The sequence below is a fragment of the Lathamus discolor genome, chromosome 5 (assembly GCF_037157495.1).
Source record: "Lathamus discolor isolate bLatDis1 chromosome 5, bLatDis1.hap1, whole genome shotgun sequence".
NCBI classification, from domain to species: Eukaryota; Metazoa; Chordata; class Aves; order Psittaciformes; family Psittacidae; genus Lathamus; species Lathamus discolor.
Genome location: NC_088888.1, coordinates 43,906,853 through 43,927,823, shown reverse-complemented (window position 1 = coordinate 43,927,823; position 20,971 = coordinate 43,906,853). Strand labels below are relative to the sequence as shown.

General features: G+C 35.5%; 1 protein-coding gene across 1 annotated transcript in view; it reads left to right on the top strand.

The window, feature by feature from the left end:
• SYNE1 (spectrin repeat containing nuclear envelope protein 1) overlaps window positions 1–20,971 on the top strand; it is a 295,836-nt gene that overhangs the window by 81,298 nt on the left and 193,567 nt on the right. The window contains exons 10-23 of the mRNA XM_065680584.1: window positions 1,043–1,150; window positions 1,920–2,057; window positions 3,081–3,245; window positions 5,781–5,893; window positions 6,424–6,592; window positions 9,989–10,085; window positions 11,911–12,113; window positions 14,809–14,973; window positions 16,179–16,331; window positions 16,772–16,915; window positions 17,241–17,414; window positions 17,852–18,010; window positions 19,943–20,107; window positions 20,696–20,830. Coding sequence (XP_065536656.1) covers window positions 1,043–1,150; window positions 1,920–2,057; window positions 3,081–3,245; window positions 5,781–5,893; window positions 6,424–6,592; window positions 9,989–10,085; window positions 11,911–12,113; window positions 14,809–14,973; window positions 16,179–16,331; window positions 16,772–16,915; window positions 17,241–17,414; window positions 17,852–18,010; window positions 19,943–20,107; window positions 20,696–20,830 — 2,088 coding nt within the window. The remainder of the gene's footprint in view (window positions 1–1,042; window positions 1,151–1,919; window positions 2,058–3,080; window positions 3,246–5,780; window positions 5,894–6,423; window positions 6,593–9,988; window positions 10,086–11,910; window positions 12,114–14,808; window positions 14,974–16,178; window positions 16,332–16,771; window positions 16,916–17,240; window positions 17,415–17,851; window positions 18,011–19,942; window positions 20,108–20,695; window positions 20,831–20,971) is intronic.

Below are 20,971 nucleotides of genomic sequence, written 5' to 3'. Positions count from 1 at the left end.
AGTTACAAAAAAGTACTTTGTTTCTTACATACAGTCAGTGGCTATTCTTTTTTATCACGTGGCCCATTTTTTCTTCTTTCATGTAATGCTTGAAACTTACTCATTTTAGGTGATTAACTCATGTGATGTGCTGTTGCATTTTTTCACTATAATATATCTTTTTCAGCCAAATTTTAGCAGTAATATGGTTTCTTTTGTTTCAGAGAGTAGCTTCTGTTAATAGCCAGCACATATGGTCCCTTAGTTGGAAATCTCAGACAGACACTTGTGTTCTACTTGATTAGCCTGCTTACACAGCGCACAAAAAAACTTTCTCATATAACTTCTTCACAGACCTGAGATTTCCTGTTACTATTTTTCTATTTACTACCATGTCACTTAATACTGCAGTGAATTTTGCAGCATTGCAAAGCATCAATACTATGGCAGACTGAAGCATTAAAGCAAAACTGTAAAACAAATAGGCTCTTCTTCAAAGCCATAAAATTACATGCAAGGAAAAGAAACTGAATACAATTGGGTTTTCTTTCTTTTCATTTTCTTTGCTAAAACATTTTCCATCAAAATATTTTGCCAACTTCTGAGCTTGAAGCTTGATGTCAAGGATTGCCCTGAAGTCAATCAGAAATAAAATGGTAGTAGATGATAAAATCTTCTCTTGTCACAGCTCAATTGACTATTACTGAAAATTGACTCTGCAAATATGTGGAAGATTAAAACTACCTTTTGAGGTATATGTAAAGGACTTTGTGTGTTAATTTAACATCAGGTTAGAAGTAATATCTCTAACACTGCAATGTACCAAATTGTCGTTATTTCACCACTCTTAGACTCACATGTAGATGCTGAGTTTTCTATACTCAGGAAGTGCTTTTCTGTCAGCCTATATGAGGATAAGACAATTGGACCCAGATGTTCCATTGTCTTTCCTTACAACTAATGACCTAAACTTGCTAGAAAGATGTTAATTTCTGGACTGTATCTGACACCTCTACTAATAGGCTGCAATATTTTTCTTGTGTGTGGTTGTACTAAATCATAGAAGGAAGACAGACTGATGCTGAGAGACCTAAAAGTGTGGGCAGAACAATTTGAGAGAGACTTAGCCCGAGCACAAATGGCAGAAACAAGCTTACAGGAGAAATACCAGGTAAGCAGTAGTGAAAATTTTGCATGGTAAGTCATCACTGTCATCATTATGTGTGACATGTATTGCAGTATTTTGTACAAACTGTATGTATGCAAGTCAGTATACTGTAGTTTAAAGAAATGACACAAATTGTTTTGCCTTTTATTGGTGGAGGAATTATAATGTCAGCTCCAGTTTTCCTACGTAGAACAGTGCACAGATGGTTTGCCTAACACAGAGCTTTTTCTAGCAGTGTGAAGAAGGACTGTCCTACTTAGAAGTGAGCATGTGTCTGTACAGTCGTTCCAGATCCTGCATGATATAGCTCAGATGGGAATTGTGACTGAAGGCTGGATGAGGTGACAGAGGGAGAGGACAGGGTTTAGAGCTTAGTGTTTAACTCCTCTCTCAAAGGTTAATGTCTAGATCAGCAATATAAATCTTGGCCTATATTTTCTCCTGCAGCCAGTGTATGTCTCAAGTAGCATTTAATCTGTTTGCTAGTTTATCTGATCAGTTATTATTTCCTTTCACATAGTATTCAGGCATCTGATAACAGAAGGGAAATACAAAAGTCCTACCTATATTTCACCATAGGATTCTGAAGTCTCTATATACCTTAAATAAAACGCATTTCAGTGTAATTATAAAAGCTTACTGCTACTCTTCTTTGGGAAAGACAATGACTTCTATCAGTACAAAATCGTCATAGGTTGTGGTACTCCATAAATATTGAAGAATTTAATTGTTTAACTCTTTACAACATTGATTTTATTTTCTCTTTGTGCAGTCATTTAAGCACTTCAGAGTACAATATGAGGTGAAAAGGAAACAGATTGAACTTGTAACCCAGTCATTAAGGAAAGATGGTAAATTATCACTTGATCAAGCTATGGTGAAGCAAGCATGGGACAGAGTTTCTTCCAGGGTAAGTTGAAAACTATTGTGCTATATATTTTTTTTTGAAATGAAGGATGAGAATTTAAAATAATTTAGACATTTGTTTGCTATTGATTTTGTTGGCATTAGGAACCTAAAAATGGACCAGTTTTCTAGCACTGTTGAATTATTTTGCATTTGTTTTGAGAATATTTACTGCACTATCAGCTTTAACATTGCTCAAAGATAGACTGTAAGCTTTAAGATAAAGACTATACTTTGATTCTAATATAACATTTTTTTAATATGGCTAAAAAAAATTCTGTGTATTACTGAATAAATTATCAATAAATGAGGCTTTAATGTTATTTTTTATTTGGTTGTAATAATGATAAATTAATATTAAGGGTTTATTTTATACTAATTTTGTAATAATTGAATGAAAAATCCCAAGCAAGTTATATTGTTTGTACCAAAAAAGAACCTATTAGATCATTATTACTCAGTGTATATTCATGGATTTTTTTTTTTTTAAGGTCATATATTTAACAGAGATTCTGTTCACAAATATTCTGATGTAATTTTTAATTTTCACTCCTGTAACTCGGATTGCCAAAAACACGTAATATTTTGCTGCTGTATTCTCAACTCCACAGTCCTTTACACATAGAAAATATGTTCAAAACAGAGATAAAAAGATTTTATGCAAAAGCATGAAATAAATGACATAGGGTGGAAGAAGGTATCATATCCCTTGCTGTGCCTATGAACTGATGAAATTCCAGTTCTTTAGCTTGTCAGTTGTTGCAGTTTATATGTGGTTGGTTCTGTACCTTAATTATCATTCTGAAAGGAAAATACCCAAATCAATGAATCCTTAAAGAAATGTTGTTGCCTGTGAGATCGCTATAATTTCAGAATTAATTTGAAGTAATATACCTAGGGTTATGTCTCAAACATACTCTATTATTGGGTGTTTGGTCTTACAGTGTAAAGTCTAAATTTTCTCAAGATATTTGTTTGTGTAATTAAGCAAGGAGGGATGTTCAACCCTCTTACTTTTATTTCCTAGCTACTTGATTGGCATATACACCTTGATAAATCTCTTCCTGCACCTTTGGGAACAATAGGTGCTTGGCTCTATAGAGCAGAGGCTGCTCTGAGGGAAGAAGTAACTATTCAGCAAGCTCATGAGGAAACAGCAAATACAATACACCGGAAGCTTGAGCAGCATAAGGTAGATCTACATGCATTCATTCTGTGCGTTATACTTCATTTACAATTTCCAATTGCAAACAATCCATACTATACAAAGAAAGATTATTATTTCTGGTTTCTGTGGGTGACGTCATCTTGATGGTTACAGAATCTAAGTGTCCTTTAATGATGACTTGAACTATCTGTGTATCTTACAAGCAATATTTAGAATTGCTTTTGAATGTTCCTGCTTCTTCCTGCTTCTTCCAGCTGAAAGATACCCGGTATTAATATTTCAGCTTTTCTGTTGGGTAAAATTCCATAGGGAGCTCCTAAGTTGGGTACATTGTTCAACGACTATGAACTGATTAGGTGAAACAGGAAAGAGGAGGCAAACGTAGTTAGTGTGCTGATAGCACAAGTGATATGCACCGGGGGAAAACTTGGAATGAAGTGATTTTTCATGGTGTTGTGATGAGAGTTAGCATAAAAAGTCCCCTCTGCTGTGGCAATCAGGAAACTTTTCCGTATGAATTTAAGTAACTCTACCATTATTCTTTGAAGAGACTAAGTTCTCATTTAAAATAAAAACTGAGGTTTGTGTGTGTATTTATGTAACATATATGAGAAAAATATAGACTGAATTTGTTGGTGAGATTGCAAAAGAAACTGAACCAGTAAATGTGAAAAAGATGGTGTAGAGAAAGGGTGCACTTGCAGTAGTAAGACTATACTCTTCTATATTGCTTTTTTTTTCCCTATTGCTGCCATTTTAAAACTTGATTATAGTTTCATCGCTCAGATTTACATTGATGAATCCTAATGTGCTATTATTGGATAGTACCAGAAGTGCATTAGTGTATTTTTTTTTCAGTCTTTTTTTCCTAGGAAGTTGTTTTGGGTTGGTTGTTATGGTTTTGTTCAGATAACATCATCACTTTCTCTATATCTTTGTCTCATCTATGATTTAAACAAAGCAATGGTTTATTTTAGTGAACTTTATAGCTTATGGCCATTTTGAACTAAAACAAAATGAAGCAACTTAATTGAATAAACCAAATTGAACAAACCAAGCAGTTGAGTTTGGGTTAATATTGCTACCAAGATCCAAAAATTAAGAGTAATGTCTGTGCTTGTTGAGGGTTATTTTGCAGAGGAGGATTTCACTTCATGGCCTTCCATTTGAAGTTGAATGAAACTACTGGGTTCTATTTTGATTCACAGCGCATGTTAGGGGCATCCCTTTTTGTCTGGCAGGGTCTTCAATGCGGCTAGCCAAAATACTTCCTCCAAGTCTTTCCTTCATGTGGCAGCATGTTAGTCACAGGTTACCTACCCTTACTGGAGTTTTCACCATGTAAAATGAGTGCATTACTTGCATCTGGGAAAGCTTAGTGGATTTTTCTTCACAATAAGGTGTTGGTTGAAGTGGAAAACAGTGAAAATATAGGTGGATTGATGGGGATAGTGTGACCATTTGGTGAGCTGAACCAGTGAATTACCTTTACTTTCTGCTGTGCAAACACTGGGCGTTGGCTGGAGAGAAGCCCTTCCTCAGCACATAGGAATAAGCAGACATCTGTGATCAAAATACGCAAGCCTGCATTTTTTTTTTCCCTAGGTGAGGAAGGGAGACCTTCATGTATTTTCCTCTGGTAATAGACATCTGAGCACTTTGTGCCAAGAGCTGTCTGTATGCAGTAAAACAACACTATTCTGTGTCCTCTCAGCCACTGGGGACTTGACACGTTATTGTTACAGTATCTCTTCAAAGACTACTGCCAGTCATTCATTTTAATATGTAGTTTCCAGGAAGTGGTTTGAAGCGGTGTTGCTTAGTTACAGTTGAAATGTGCTCTGCTGTAAGGCTTTTGCTGGTACAATTCTTATCACAGGAATACAGGTCAGGTACCACATTCTGCATTCATTCGTGTAACGCAGAGAGAGCGAACCTGAAGTCTTTTAATGGTGAGAGAGTGAAAAGTTTACTAAATATTTAATATGTACTTATATAAGGAACTGTGGATTTTCTGCTTATATATAGCAAAGTAGATTAGTTGCTGAAAATTTGAATTTATACTCAATAAAGGTTATCTGTTCTAAAGATGTAAATAGTAAATTTAGCAAGATTATGCTGTTGTGATGTTTTGCAGGCTGAGTATTTACTGTGAGTATTTGCAGACTGCATTTGCAGGCATGTTTAATACAGTTAAGAGTTGCTGTTCTGTTAAAGCTTTGCAGTGTATCCTCTCTTTTAAAATCTTCCATAATTGTTAGGCGCAGCTGTAGCAGAGCATCTTATAAGGGGGTTCCCTATGTGAATGTTCAAGTTGATGTAAATGCTTTTGTGGTACGCATAACCTTGCATGCAAATGTGAAAGCATGATCAAACAGTTAACTACATTGAGTCATCAGTGCAGGCTTAAAATTGTGCTTATTAGTTAGATAGCCTACTGTGAGCCTTCTCTCCTTCCTTTTCTCCCTTTCTCCATCTCTCCCACCTTCTCTCCCTTTCTCTTCCTCCTTCCCTTTCCCCTCCCCTCTTTGATCACTGTCTTTCTTAAAATCAAATTAGGATCTGCTGAAAAACATAGACGGTCACAAAAAGGCATTCCATGAGATCCACGGAGCCAGGTCTGTTAATGGAGTGCCTGTTCCACCTGACCAATTAGAGGATATGGCAGAGAGGTAAGGCTTTAAATCCGAAATAAAAACTCTCTGTGAAAGGGAACCGGTTTGCTTTTTAATCTGTTCATGTAGAAATCACTATCTGATTATGTTTCTAAGTGACAAGCATGAAAAAAATGGAAGAAAAAACCTCCTAAGATAGACATAAAAATGTACCAAGTAGCCTGATGCTGTACAGATTGATAAGAATCAAAATAAGCAATGGGTTTTGGAAGGGAATACTTTTTATTACTTGTCCCTGGAAGAAATGTTATGTAATAACAGCTGGGATGCATGTGAATAAAGAAAAGAAAAATGACTTTGCAAAACTTAGTAACAGATGTAAACTGATGATTTTTACGTATAAACAGAAATTTAATTATTTTTCTATTCAAAAGTGGTCATCAGAACTATCATCATGCATAATTAAATGTTTGTATACTCTGAATTAGGTGGAATATTAGAAAAATATCTAAGCTAACTAAAGCTTGCAGTCTGTCCTGCAAAAATGAATATTGCTGTATTTTACTACAATGTGATTCATTTTATAGGTTTAATTTTGTTGTCTCTTCATCTGAGCTCCATCTGTTGAAGATGGAGTTTCTGGAACTGAAGTACCGTCTACTGTCACTCCTAGTTCTTGCAGAATCAAAATTAAAATCATGGATTATCAAATATGGAAGGCGAGAGTCAGTGGAATTACTTCTTCAAAATTATATTGTAAGTTGGGCTTGTATTCTTTTTATAATTACAATTATAATTAACTTTACAACTGCATTTTTGTGGAGTATCTTTTCAGAGATGAATCTGTCTCCCCCATGCAGAACTTTAGTTAAAAGGCTAAAAATTTATGTTACTATCTTTGCACCACCCCTTCAAAAGCAGAAATAATGTCCCAGCTGTTAACTATCTAACCATCAACTTATCAAGCGTATCCAACTCCTAGATTTTTAGTTATCTTAGATAAGAATTACAAAAAACTTAATTTCATGTTTTACAACTGCATAAATGCACTTAGAATGACTGCTCACAGATGAAGCGTAGAGTTAGGGGAAGTTTTTGGAATGCAGTCCCTCACAGTACTTTTATTTTGTCTTCCAAATGAAGAGAGGAAAAAAAGGTTTTATGCTGCCTCTGTGTCCTTGTTCAAAATAGTATACTGATAAGGGATTTATTTTGTTCTTTGAAAGAGTATGTTCCCTTTCAGTCTTACACTGCTGTATCTTCTTAAATCCAAACTTTCAGTGCCAAGTGGCTGGTAGAACAGTACCACTGCTGCACTTCTACATTAGGGCATGAGGGATTTTTTCAAAAGCAGAACTGGGCTAAATACTTTTTCACCCTTCTATCTAATCCATATGAGCAAAATTGCACAGGAAAATTCAGTTCGGAAAGAGTTCATACAATTATAGAACCATTCAGCCAGGGCACTGTGTAGAAAAAGTTATTGATGCCCTGAGAGTCTACTAGTTTTTATTGGTTTTGAAGAAAACTGCAAACTCAATAGAAGTGAGAATTAAAGCCCTCTTCCCAATTTTTCCCTTTCTATGTTTAAACTTTAGCAGTTAGGGACATATAAAATTCAGGTGTTAAGCTCTGGTTTGGACAAGCTTTGCAAAATTTAGATGGATATTTAGATTAACAGCATGCTAGAATGACGTGCCATGGCTAAGATTTATAATCCATTTTTATGCTCTGTAAGAATGTTGCAGTCTAAACTACTTAAAAGTGACAAGGGAAATAATGAGGAAGTGGACAGTTTGGCTCCTGGATTATTATTTGATACCACTTTTTAATATTTTGCTTTAAAATGAACAGTAAGTGGCAAATTTGTATGTTATTTTGTGATTGCCTGAATTACTCTTGTACTTCAGACCACTAATGCTGAGATGGTCTTTGTGGGAAACAAAATGCTTCCTTTGCATCATTTCTGAAACTGCATCAGGTCAAAATGAGGGAACAGGGACAAGAGTCTAAACAGAGCTCAGCTTTATTCCTGATGGCCTTGGCTTCTTGCCCTTCCAGGTGTCCAGTGATGAAAAGAGACTTTATTTTCTTTGGTTTATCTGGTAGCAGTTTTCTAGGACTGAGAGCCAAGTCTTACTCTTCAGTAAATTAGGAGTCTGACGTAGGAAATCTGTAGTCAGTACCTTATAGTCAGTGACTGTATTAGTAAGAGATAAAAATATATGTGTTTGTCTGCCAAAGCAGACTGAGCTATGTCAGCGTTCTAGGAACATGCGTAATTAGGATCTGAATAGAGCATATGTCTGGAAAATATTTACATACTGTAGCTTAAAAAGAAAAGTGGTGGTCGTTACTTTGTCCCATCTTTTCACCTGTCATATAACATATAACTGAAGGTCAGCACAAATTGTGCACCATCAACCTGAAGAATATACTGTACCAAAGTCTCAGATGTCATGGAGATACTGGGAACAGTTATCCATGGATTTAAACCCACACAGCTGTGTTTTAGCATTGCTGTGTTGGCACTTGTTTAGCAGTGTATGCTATATGGATGTGAGAAAAGCTACATATTTTATATAAAGGATTTTGTCAGATGGGAAACAATATAAATCAGTAAGGTGTCTGTATTTAATTTTTGAAAATGTTTCTTACTGCTCTTGAGATCAGTATTATATAAGTTGTTTGATAGAGTCTTATTTTCTCATATGAAGTCTTGCAGGTTTTAGTTCAGGATAAAATGTCTCTGTGTACGGGTTTGGCAAAAATGAAAGTCAAGATTTTTTCACATAATTCACGATAAAATGTGTAGGCCTTTATGCATGCCAGGTTTTATTTTTTTAACAGTAAGGCAGAGAAAAAATCTGATTGTCCAGGATTTCTGGTTTCCTTGGTTATAAACACATTTCTAAATTATGTACTAGATAGCTGTGGCGATTTGACATAGCAACTGTAAAAGGTTTAAAAATAGAAGATTTTTAGATATATGCTGGCTGACAATTTTTTTAAACTGTTTTTCATGTCATATAATGTGAGTTGATGAATACACAAAATCCAACTGTTCTCTTTAAAGTACAATGACCTTTGACCTCATTCAAAAGGTGGTTTTACCAAAATCACACTAGTACACATAGAATTTTGTCTGACATCCCAAAGCTTATGTAGACATATGTGAGATGTACTTGCCTTACATTTGTAGATCTGTGTCTCAGGAGGCATGGGAAGTAGTATAAGCTCCAAAACTGTTCCAAAACTCTAGATAAGTGCGTTAGGTAAGATAATATGGAAGCTCTGCAAAAAGGCAGATTTTTCTTTTCTTTTTAACAGAGGTAATGTAAGATATAATGTGTTCACGTAATATAGAGATATATATTGCACTTAAAGGAGGTAACATTTCTGAAAGACATCTAAAAAATATGTCAGTGTCATTTTCTATAAGGGATAATGAGGCATAGATGATAAAGAGCCATTAATTTGTGACCAGCATATTCCCAGATAAATTACTCATTGCGCTATAGCAATTTACACAGCTAAACCACCACTCACAAAGGAAAGGTTCTATGTCATGCTTTGGAAAAGCAGCATCTCTTTGTATAGTGTTTCCCCAGTCGTATTTTTACCAGTTACAAAGGAGGTGAAGAAAAACTGAAGAATTATTCTAATGTTTTTCATCTCTTACAGTGAGACCTGCCTTTTTGCAAATGCTTGATACAGGAACAGTTCTTAAAGTTCATCTGGATTTGATTTTTTGTGGTGACCTATGTGGATTAAATTTTCTCTTTTATTAAAATGATTCCACTTAAATTTCAGTGTAAAATGGTTTCCATTAGATAACTTCTAAGTTGATTGCTCAGTTTCTGCACAAGGTATCATATGCTACTAAGTTTCAGCAAGTCAGCAACTAACAAACTATGAATGTATTAAAAAAATCTTTCTATATGCAAAGTAAATAAACTGTATTTTTGAAGTCCCACTCTCCTGTGCCATTAGTTTGAAAAGGTGAAATCTATATATTATTTTATAATAATGACAAGAATGAATGGAGCAATAATGAAGTTACATGTTGTCATCACTCTCCTGATGCAATTTCATGGAAATTATTGTCATTATTAATATCTATTTTGTCTGTTTTAATTTTTCTCTTTTCAGTCCGTAATTGAAAATAGTAAGTTCTTTGAGCAGTATGAAGTTACTTACCAGATCTTGAAAAGAGCAGCTGAAGTGTATGCCAAAGCAAATGGCTCAGGTAAATGCCCATGTTTCTATTGTCATGGGGACACCATTTTGATCTCTTCACATATAAGTATCCTCTAAAAAGATCTCCCAGTATTTGTTTCTTCCATGCAGGGGAGCTTTCTAACAGCTGCAGTTCACCGGAGGCTACAGCCTCTGGTGGCAGTTTCACATATTCTCTAGTATGAAGCCGTCTGGTACAGAGCAGCCTGCCCTCAAGCTGTTTACATTTTTTCATCTCCAGAAGAGAGTGGTCATGTTCAGACTTCCTAATGGGAGAAGTCCACAGAATCATAGAATAGTTAGAGTTGGAAAGGACATTAAGATCATCTAGTTCTAACCCCCTGCCATGGGCAGGGATGCCTCATCCTAGACCATGTCACCCAAGACTCCATCCAACTTGGCCTTGAACACTGCCAGGGATTGAGTATTTATCACTTCTTTGGGCAACTTGTTTCAGTGCCTCATCACCCTCACAGTAAAGAACATCTTCCTTATATCTAACCTAAACTTCCTCTGTTTAAGTTTGAGCCCATTCCCCCTTGTCTTATCACTACAGTTCCTAATGAAGAGCCCCTCTCCAGCATCCTTGTAGGCCACTTCTGTTGATTTGGTCCAGAAATATGTCAGAAACCAAATTAGGTGTAGGGAAGTTCATGTGCTGATGCCTGGAAATACTCCCTGGCTTGGCTTCACTAGAAAAAGGCAGACAGCAGGTCACAGTAATAATGTAGTAGCAAAAGTATCTCCTGATTTCTTGAAGATTCTTCATCAACTAGGAAAACTCGTAAGAGGAGCCCAAATTATACTTTAAATATGATAGACATGGGGAAAATACGTAGCTGATTCAACAGCTTCCTCTTGTAATTCCTGAGTACTGCTGAGTTCAGTGAGAATACATGAGGGCAATATTTGACCCAGATAGTTACAGACATGAAACCACTTTAATATCTGCTGGATAGATAACACAACAGTATCTGTGGAGGACTACTACATCTACTAAAGTGATTAGCAGATATGGAGAGAAAATGGATATATTTTTCATTTTTAAATTGTGAAATTTAAGTTGATGATGGTGACACTCAAATTTTACAAAAGTAAAAATTTTTTTACAAAGTGTTCTTATAAATACTAAAATTAATAGATTTATTCAGTGCTATGAAAAAAAGTAAAAATCCAGTAACAATTTATTTTCTAAAGGGCAGCTACTCACTTCTATGAATTCAGAAACAGCAGTGCAAATTAGAGGACACCTTAGCAAAAAAATGTTTTTTGAAGTCTCTATATTCTGCATGTGTTATGAAGTTTTAGGATTTGCCTGAGTCCTTTTTCTTCTGCCTGTGTTTTTCTTCTGGAAGGAGGAGACATTTATTCCTTTATTGCTGTCAGGAAAATACTAAAAATTAAATGGCAAAAATTAGCAGCAGTTTGGTTTTAAGGTTGGTGACAGGAGATCAGACTTTAAAATGCAGACATACTGTGAGTTTGTACATTATACAACTCTATTATTTTCTGCTTTTTAAGGAAACTTTCTCCCTTGATTTCTTTTATTGCAGATTTGAAATGAGTACCATGCTGAATATGCAGTGTGAAATATGCTGTTTTAATAAAGCACTCTCTTTATATACTTTCCTTAGTCTTTAATTCACAGGTTTAATTTCTCAGTTGCAGTTTTGCCCTAAAAATGGGCTGTAACTGTGCACTTGTATAAAAGAGCCTATTGAAATAGAAGTTGCAGTAATTATATTTTATGATGAGAATGGATAAACTTAACATGAAATTAAGCTTTACAGAAATAATAATGAGCAAAAATAATCAATGTCTGTCCTGCATTTCAGTGGAAGAAGTTGAAAATGTCATGAAATTCATGAGTGAAACAACAGCACAGTGGAGGAACCTCTCAGTAGAGGTCAGAAGTGTAAGAAGCATGCTGGAAGAAGTAATTGCTAACTGGGACAGATACAGCAGCACTGTGGCAGGTTTGCAAGCTTGGCTGGAAGATGCTGAAAAAATGCTGAATCAGCCTGAACCATCTAAAAAGGTACGTACTAGTAGCATATGTATCTGCCTATTTTGTAAGTTCTGAAATGTGGGATATGCTTTTGTTTTATAAAATGTCATACAAGAGGGAGATAATTTATTTAATTTCTGGCATATTGTCTGCATTCATCATAGGTGTTTCAATGTTTGCAGATAGCGTACAGACATATACAGACACGTAATGAGGGAAGACATCATCTGTGACAACATAGTTAGGGGCATCTTGGACACGAATAGGGCACCAATATTGCTCAGAGGTAGGGATGTTGCGTGGTTCACTCAAAGGCAAATTCACCTTTTAACACCAAAGTGCGTAGTGATGTGCTGTGTATAAAGACACTTAAAGAAAATTATTTTCTCCATGAATTTTTCTACCACGTGAATGACAGGTTTCAGTATTAGTTGCCTTTAACAGTCAAGATGATTAATATGTTTTGTTATGTTTGATGGGTAATTAATTAATCAATCCATTTCCCTGGCATTTTAGAAATCTAGGTAGTTCCTTTTGGGACCAGCAATCATAAAGATAGTTTTGCTGTCTTTTTTTCTTTTTTTTTTTTCCTAATAATATTGTGCTGGAGCACTGAGATTTATGTTTGTGGAACTTCAGTAATTACCCAGATTGCCTTAGATAATGCTGTGTTTTATAGGTGCTACACTGTCACCCAATCCCAATGTAGCAGCTTTCTAGGTTCTAACACCAAAGTATGGTTGAAAGATACCAAAGTGACATCAGGTCAGAATTGGCCATTTCACTTTACATAAAAGAACATATAATTATTGGTAAAAGTTTGTTAATTTAAATTCATATAAAAGATGGAATATTCTTTTTAAATAAAAATAAGCTCGTGAAAAGAATTCAATAGCCTGGCATAATATAAATACCAATAGTTGTCATTACTGAGTAGAAAGGGTGGCCTCAGCTGATCAGGTTGATCTCAGCTCCGTGTGTATGTTTTATGTAAGTAACTTGGCAAAGTTTTAAATTAAATATTTTTATATCCATATATATGAATAAAATTAAAATGTTTACTTCTCTGATAAGTTTTATAACTTTGCCTTTAAAGATTTTCATAGCAGAAATCTGAAAATATCCATAGAGTATATACTTGCTTCTGATTTCAAATTAAATCCAACAAGTCCTTGTTACCTTTCTGATAAATGAAGAATTTCAAAAAGCCCTGTTGAAAACCTTTGACATGAGAGCCTTTTTATGCCCAAAATGCTGATTTCATCTTAAAATCACATTGGCTGAAAGCTGTTGAAGATTACTGAGAGGTAACATAATTCGTAGAAAGAGATAAATATTTTAAAAGTTACTTCTATTAGTAATGTTGAGTCTAGCACTCCACAGGTACAATAATTACTTGGCTCCAATAAGTAATAACTTATATTGTTATCTACAATTAATAGTCATGCATTCCATCAACTGGAATCCCAGATGAAATCTCTGTTTTTTGCAATATAGCATAGAACTTTTTTAAACATCTGCAAATATTTGTTCTGTAAAATATATATCAGTAATGCAATACAAAGGTTTCTTTGATGGTCATTGGTAAACCTTACCTGCGTTACTAAAGTCCACCGTATTCTATCCTATGTAAAGACCGTAGTAGCACCTTACCATGATGTTATGCTTTCTTCTTTTTTCCATTATTTCTGTATGATTTAAAGACCAGCAAGCACCACTGTTCTTTTTGCAAAAGGAAGTGGTTTGCCGTCTTTCTCATTGGCTTCTGTTTTCAGAAACCTTATTGTGAACCTGTAGCACAGAGGATCATGCAAAAAGATTGGTGTGTGCTTGGATTTTTCTACTGCAGAGTACTAGAAATTTAACAGTAAAGGTATTAATGAATAAACTGCTCCCTCTACAACTTCTTTATTTACTTGTAGTACCTCTTAAGCACTTCCTGTCATGACCCCATTGTAACTGCCCTCTCCCACACCTTTTTCCAACAGCTGTGTCCAAAGCTTATCAGAGGACTTCCTGACCTCAGGGGGGGTTAAATTAATTAATTTTACTTAAGAATGTGGTGTGCTTCACGGTACCTTCCAAACTTGTCCAGATTTTACATGTGTTTTATGTTGTCTTCTGAAATCGAGAGACACCCCAGCAGGGTCTGAGTAAGGTACTGGTTTATGGGAATAGGTGCATAAGTGGAAGAACACGAGTAGTTCTCTTCATGTGCTTTTTCCTTCTTGACCTTTAGTAAGCCTGACCGTCATCTACTCTGAGAGGAAAGAAAGCAGTGACAAAGGATCAGTCTTCTCAGGTCTTTTGTGATAGCAGACCCTGGAAGGCTGCATTATGGGGGAGAATCTCTCTGCAGTCTATATATGGCTGAGGTTACTATCAGACATAGTCTTGTCTGTTTCAAGACAAGACAGAAATTAGATGAGCCTTAAGAGTATTTTCAGTTATGGAGCTTTCTCTTAAGGAGGAATTCCATTAATTTAACTGAAACTACTCACTGGATTAAAATAAGCTGTAAGTAACTGGTGGTAGTTTTTAATTCCACATGTTATGTTCACACACATTAAAATTCTGTTATGGCATATCCAATATTTAAGAGCTTCAGAGGATAATTGTTCAAAGAGTTTTATCAAACCATTAGCTGGTGAGTAAATTTTAATACCATGGTTTAAGATAAAGAATAATTGAAAAGGTTTCAGAAAGGTGTTTTTATTTTCTTCAGGATTTCTTTCGGCACTTACCTCATTGGATCCAACAGCATACAGCCATGAATGATGCTGGTAATTTTCTGATTGAAACATGTGATGAGACCATTTCCAGAGACCTTAAACAGCAGCTTCTATTACTAAATGGAAGATGGAGAGAACTGTTTATGCAAGTTAAGCAGGTATGTAGTTTTGCTGTTGTTACTTCTAGATATTTACTTTGTCATTTCCATTTCCATTTCCCCCACAAGCAAGACTAGAGGTCAGCTTCTTAAAGTGCCTAACTGTTCATCATTATTTAAATTAGAAAGGAATCCCTGACAGCAGTTTATTTTATTGGGGATTTCCTTTGTTTATATTTTTGTTTATACAGCTTTTTATTTTTATTTTTGGACATTTACAGCTAGTATAAGCAGTAGTTTTTCCTTATTGTCTCCTGTCTTGATCTTTGATTGGGTTTACATAGCTATTGTTACTGTAAAAGCTCTGTAAACCTCAACAGTGAAAATGGTGAAAGTTAATATTTTAACCACTCTTTAATGAATGTTGTGTTCCATTACTGTACTGCGACCACAAGCAGGTACAATGCAAGTTAATTAACTAAATGTTTTCCCCAAATTCACCAGACATTACTTTTTCTTTTATATACGGAGGCACTGATAAAAAAAGATGAAAAAAACACCTTTTATTTAATGGAAGAGATTCAATAGATTGGAAAAGAGTTGTTGTTTCTATATTTGCTTTTTAAAAAGCAAAGATGTGAGCTAAATTGCTCCTGAAATACACAGAAGTATTTCATGCCTCATAAACAAGCAATATCTTTGCTGTAGTCAATATACATCTAATGATATTTTCCTCTTCCAGTGATTTTAAATAGCAGATCTTGAAGCATTTGAAGATGCTGAATCTATTTTCTTTACTGGCATGATTATCTCCATTGCCTTTAAATGGAAAAGCAAATAATGATTGCCCCCTTTTTATTGTAACTTTCCCAAAACGTTGACTAGAATATTCTCAGGCTTTATTTCCTGATGATAGTTAGGGTGATTCACTGTGGAAGCAGCAATGCCCAAGATGTAGATGTCTCTTCCTCTACTTATACAGCTTCTTTCATGCACTAGCTATATGGTTTTCTCACTGGCTTTTTTCAATTTCTGTCATACAGCTCTTTCCACTTTCTAAGACCTGTGTGTCCCTTTCCTCAAGCTGGCAGTCCTTTACTGAAATTTCCCTTACCTTTCCGCTTTTCTAGGCTTTTTCTGTTCTATTCTCTTTGCTGAATTTTCAAAACTGATACTGTAGACAATGATAAATTAATTGAGTGGTTGATTCTGGGTTAGGAACAAAAGAGAGTCTGGCATTCTCTTTATACTTTACATTTTCTTAGTATGCTCGAGCAGATGAACTGGACAAAATGAAGAAGGAATACTTGGATGGTGTTACCCATTTGACAGCTTTTATTGATGGAAGCAATAGGAAATTTTCAGTCCCTGTAGAAGTGTCCTTCCTTGATGTCAAAATGTTTGTACAAGATTTAGAAGTAAGTGTCTTCCTTCCATTCCTTTCTCCTTAATGAGAGAAAACCTTGTAAGTACCTAATTCTGATAGCATAACATTATTTTGGTGTACATTTCCATTATTATTTTTTTATTTTTTTGACAGTGGTGCTTTTGTTGTATTATTTCTGGTATAGCTAATATAAACCACTGTATTCTATGAGTGGCATTTCTAGCACATTTCCAAAACGCTGTCTCACTGGGTATTTTTTTCTGTGTAGCTTCTAATTCATTCAGGTGAGCCAGTGATACCCTTTGATGCAGTTTTTGTCCATTTGAACTGTGATCCAGTGTTCACTAAAATTAGCGATGAAAACTATTGATAATTAGAATATATATCTTTTTCTCTCTTGAGAACAGACTGGTATCTCCCTTGAATGCACAAATGCTATTGTTGAAATACTTTTTGAAATGTTTGTTTCAGAATATTAAGCAGAAACTGCCTGCAATGGAAGCTCAGTACAAAGCGGTTACAAGAACAATGCAACTTGTTACAAAAGAAGTTTCCCAAGAGGAAGCAAATGACATGCTTGGAACTCTGACAAGGATTAAAGAGCAGCTGAGCAAGGTTGCAGAATACTTTTTCTACTACATATGTTGTTAGCTGTTAAATGAGTAAATTCCCCTACATAAGTGATCACATACATGCATTTGAGCAAATACATAGTTATAGATTATAGGAACAATAGATTCAGGGTGGAGAACATGTTACTCCTTTAAGACTACTATCTTTATATTTAATAGTGTTTTATTTAGGAAGTAATACCTGATCAGGATTGATATATCTTGAAAGAGTCAGGTAGTGACTTTATAAACCCACATGAAGAGGAAGCTGCTGTTTATTGAATTTTGCAACTCTTTTAGTAATTATTTTTCTTGAAAATGGCCAAAAGGTTAAGGAGTATTCCTGTGCCCTGCTGTATGAATGCCAGCATCTGCTGTCTCCACTGGAAGAACTGGAGAAACAAATCACACACTTTTATGAATCTCTTGAAAAAGTCAATGAAATAATTTCTATCCTGGATCCTGAAGCACAGCCTACAACTGTTCTTAAACAAAAAGCGCAAGTAAGTTTCAAAAGCATCTTGCAAAGTTCTGCTGGCTCTGAGTATTTACAGTTTTCTTTCTAGTAATTCGCTTTGCAACTCAGTAACCTGAGTAAATGTTACTTCATATTCAGACAACAAGCATAGCCTATCTGTAATGTAATTGGAATTTCAGTGGCTGACATGAAAGGTTAATTTGTTGAAAACAAAACTACCTGAGAGGCTTGGGTACATGTCTTTTTTTATAGATAGATAGAGCTCTATTTGGGTATAGGACTCTGCATAAGGAAAAAATAGTGTGATCTGTGTTACTCCATATAATATTTTGTGTAGTCTGTTGTGGTGCTTTGAGCTTCTCCCTTCTGTTCTTATTGTCAAAAAAATACCTTCCTGTTATTTTGCCAAATTTTTCTCTCCTTTGCTCCTGGCCAGGGTGGATATATGTTTTTTTCTTTCAGGATTTGGTAGCTTATCAAGAAAACTGCAAGAAGGATTTGTCCCTGATTGAGAGAAATAGTCAGAGTATTCTGCAGTGTGTGGCTTCGAGTGAATTGTTACAGCATTTCCATCAGACAACATTTCAGAAGAAAGTTACACAAGTTCAGATTACTTTTCAGGTAATTATGTCATACCTCAGTGCATGTTTTTGAAAGCTTCTTTATGCTGTTGATCCATTGTACCATATCTCTATTTCATCACACTGCAGCTACTGTCATAGAGAGCTCTTCTCTCTGGTGTCAAGTTATTAATTAAGGATTTGTCTGCTTTAGGTGATAATTGTCAGGGGACTGATGGTCATGTTCTCCATGCAGTTATTTAGAGGTGTGACTGTCCCAGAGGAACCCAGAATTTAACAAGAATCTTCACACATCTCATGCTCCTTTGGAAAAAGGAATCTGAAATCCACCTGTTAGGGCTGCAGTGGTGTTTGTTTCTTCTGACTTTGTTACTTTGGCGAATTACTTGCTCTGATATTCTCATAATTCTCCTTTCACACAAAGCATGAAAGATGGAAACTTTTGCAAATGCTACCATTGCTGGGCTTTGTATTTCCTCAGAAAATGCAGTGGATTGTGAATATAGAAAGTTGCAAATACTTACTTGCATTTGTTAATGAAAAGATATGTAATTTGGGCTATAATGCTGCTTACCTGTAGAGCTCTGTGTTGTTACTAGCCATGATGATATTTTCAGGGCTATTCAGCCCCATTCTAGCCTCTCTCAAAAATGAAATTAACTATTATCTTGGAGTCAGATCTCCAGATGTTGGGTTCTATTAGATTTGTTTTGGGCAATTATTGTTCAGTATAAAGCTATCTAAATTGAATTTTAAGCTACAGAAAATCATCCATCAGTAAAGAGCTGTTTCTAAAATGTGGATTTTAAAACTCCTATTGTATTTTGTGGGTTTTGCTTAAAGATCAGTGGAATTTTGCAATTATTTACAATTTAGAAAATGTTTAAGTTTAGCTTACAATAACAGAAGCAGATACAGTTGTAGCTTGGTAATTTTACCGTGTTAAACAATAAGCATTCTGTTTTTATAAAGATGGATGGTTATTTATTTCTTCTTGTGTTAGAAAATAGGCCTATAAAACATAGCATAACCATACAAAATGTGGCATAACCAGAGTTAAAATATTTATGGATTTGGAAACAAGCATTTTCTCATGTAAGGAATACACTCCTATATCATTCTACTGTTATACACAATTTCTTTATCAGGAAACTTTAAAGAGACTTAGGAAGATATGTAAGTTGAGAACTACAAATTTGATAGCTCACTGGCTAAAATCATTACAATTCCTGACACTGGGGTTTGTAATCAGTGAGGACGGTAAAGTGTGTTTTTAATAAGCAGTGCTGGAATTACCTTTCTGCACTTGAACTGGTGAACTGTTTGTTTCTCCTAGATAATTTTGTTATTTGCTTGTGGAATTATAACTACTGGATAATTCAGTTCACTGGGGCAGAATAATGAAGAGCTGTGGCTAAGGTTGCAAAACAAGAGGATTCCATAGTAGCAACTTAGCCACAAAATTTGCTGTCTTTTAAGTGGCTTTCTGCCTGGTTTCTTACCTGGCCCACTAGTGTGATAATCGTACAAACCTCCTCCAGGCCAGAAGACCTGCAGCATGGAACTGGTTGAATCCATAGGTCGAACCACCTTCATGTACATTCATGTAGGAGGAGGCAGTCTGCTACTAGGAAAAATTGAATGGCAAGCTTTTAGTCATACCAGGTGCTTCAGATTTGAAAGCAGGCTTTAGGAAAAAAAATAGTCAAATGGCAGAGCCATTCTGAAGATATCAGAGCCACCTGTATTAGATAGCTACCCATTTTCAGTTGATGAAGGATGACATTATCACAAGCCTTAGTATGAGTATTAAAAATGGGGAAAACGGGATCATGAAAATGAGAAGCACTTGTGGATGGCATATATTTGAAAGAGTGACACCAATGGCATGCATTTTTTGTCAGATCATGGTAAAAGAGGAAGTAAAAATCAGTGTGAAAGTGCCAGCTCATTTTCTTTGCTTATAACTCAGAATATGGTCAGGAAAGCTGGTGACTGGAGAAAAAACATAGAAGCAAATAGCCGTTTGATGAAGAAATTTGAGGAATCTAGAGCAGAACTGGAAAAAGTAATACAGATTGCCAATTGTTGCTTAAAAGAAAAAGGAAATCCTGAAGAACTTCTCAGGAAGCATAGCGTGAGTAAATTCTCTGACCTTCCTCACGGAAATCTCTTGAGTGCATGACATACAAATGAAAAGACAACTTGATTTTAAAATTGATGTGGGTTTCTTTCACGTATAGAAGTTACACAGATCAGGTCAAACTAATGTTGAGATTGAAAAACAAAAGGGAAAAAAGGTCACCCCTCTTATTGGTGAATATAAGAATCCAGAAGGTGAATGTAAGAAGCCCTAGAAATAAGGATCAGCTTTGCATGTAGGGCCATTGGGAGTGAGGACACTAAAGTTTGCCAGTCTCATGCATCCACTGCTCTTTTTTTTTTAATTATTTCCCAGATCAGTATCTGTGTCTGTATTATAACCATTACTTATGTATGTAGCTTTAAAATATATTCTTGTTAAAATACCATCTCAATGTACTGGCTGAGAATAAATTAATTTGCTGGACTTTAAATAGCTAGAAATAGTCCTTTCCTAGCTCAAACTTCAGTTCTTCAGTGCAGCAGAAGTAACAGAGTGTACGCGGGAACATCATTTTGGCATGTTACCATATTGGTAACCAGCTTCATCTTCTCACCTTCTCACTTCTCACCTCAACTTCAGGAATTCTTCAACCAGTTGGATCAGAGGGTCCTAAATGCCTTTCTGAAAGCATGCGATGAACTTACTGACATCCTCCCAGAACAAGAGCAGCACAGTCTGCAGGAAGCTGTGAGAAAACTCCATAGGCAGTGGAAGGTTAGTGACATTGAATGGTATCTCTGGAAATTCTAATTATTAACTTTGGAATGTTTCTGCATGACCTATGTTCTGAAAAAAAACAAGGTAAATAGACAGTGTGTTGTATTATTTAGCTTCCTGTGCAAGTGGGAAGAAAAG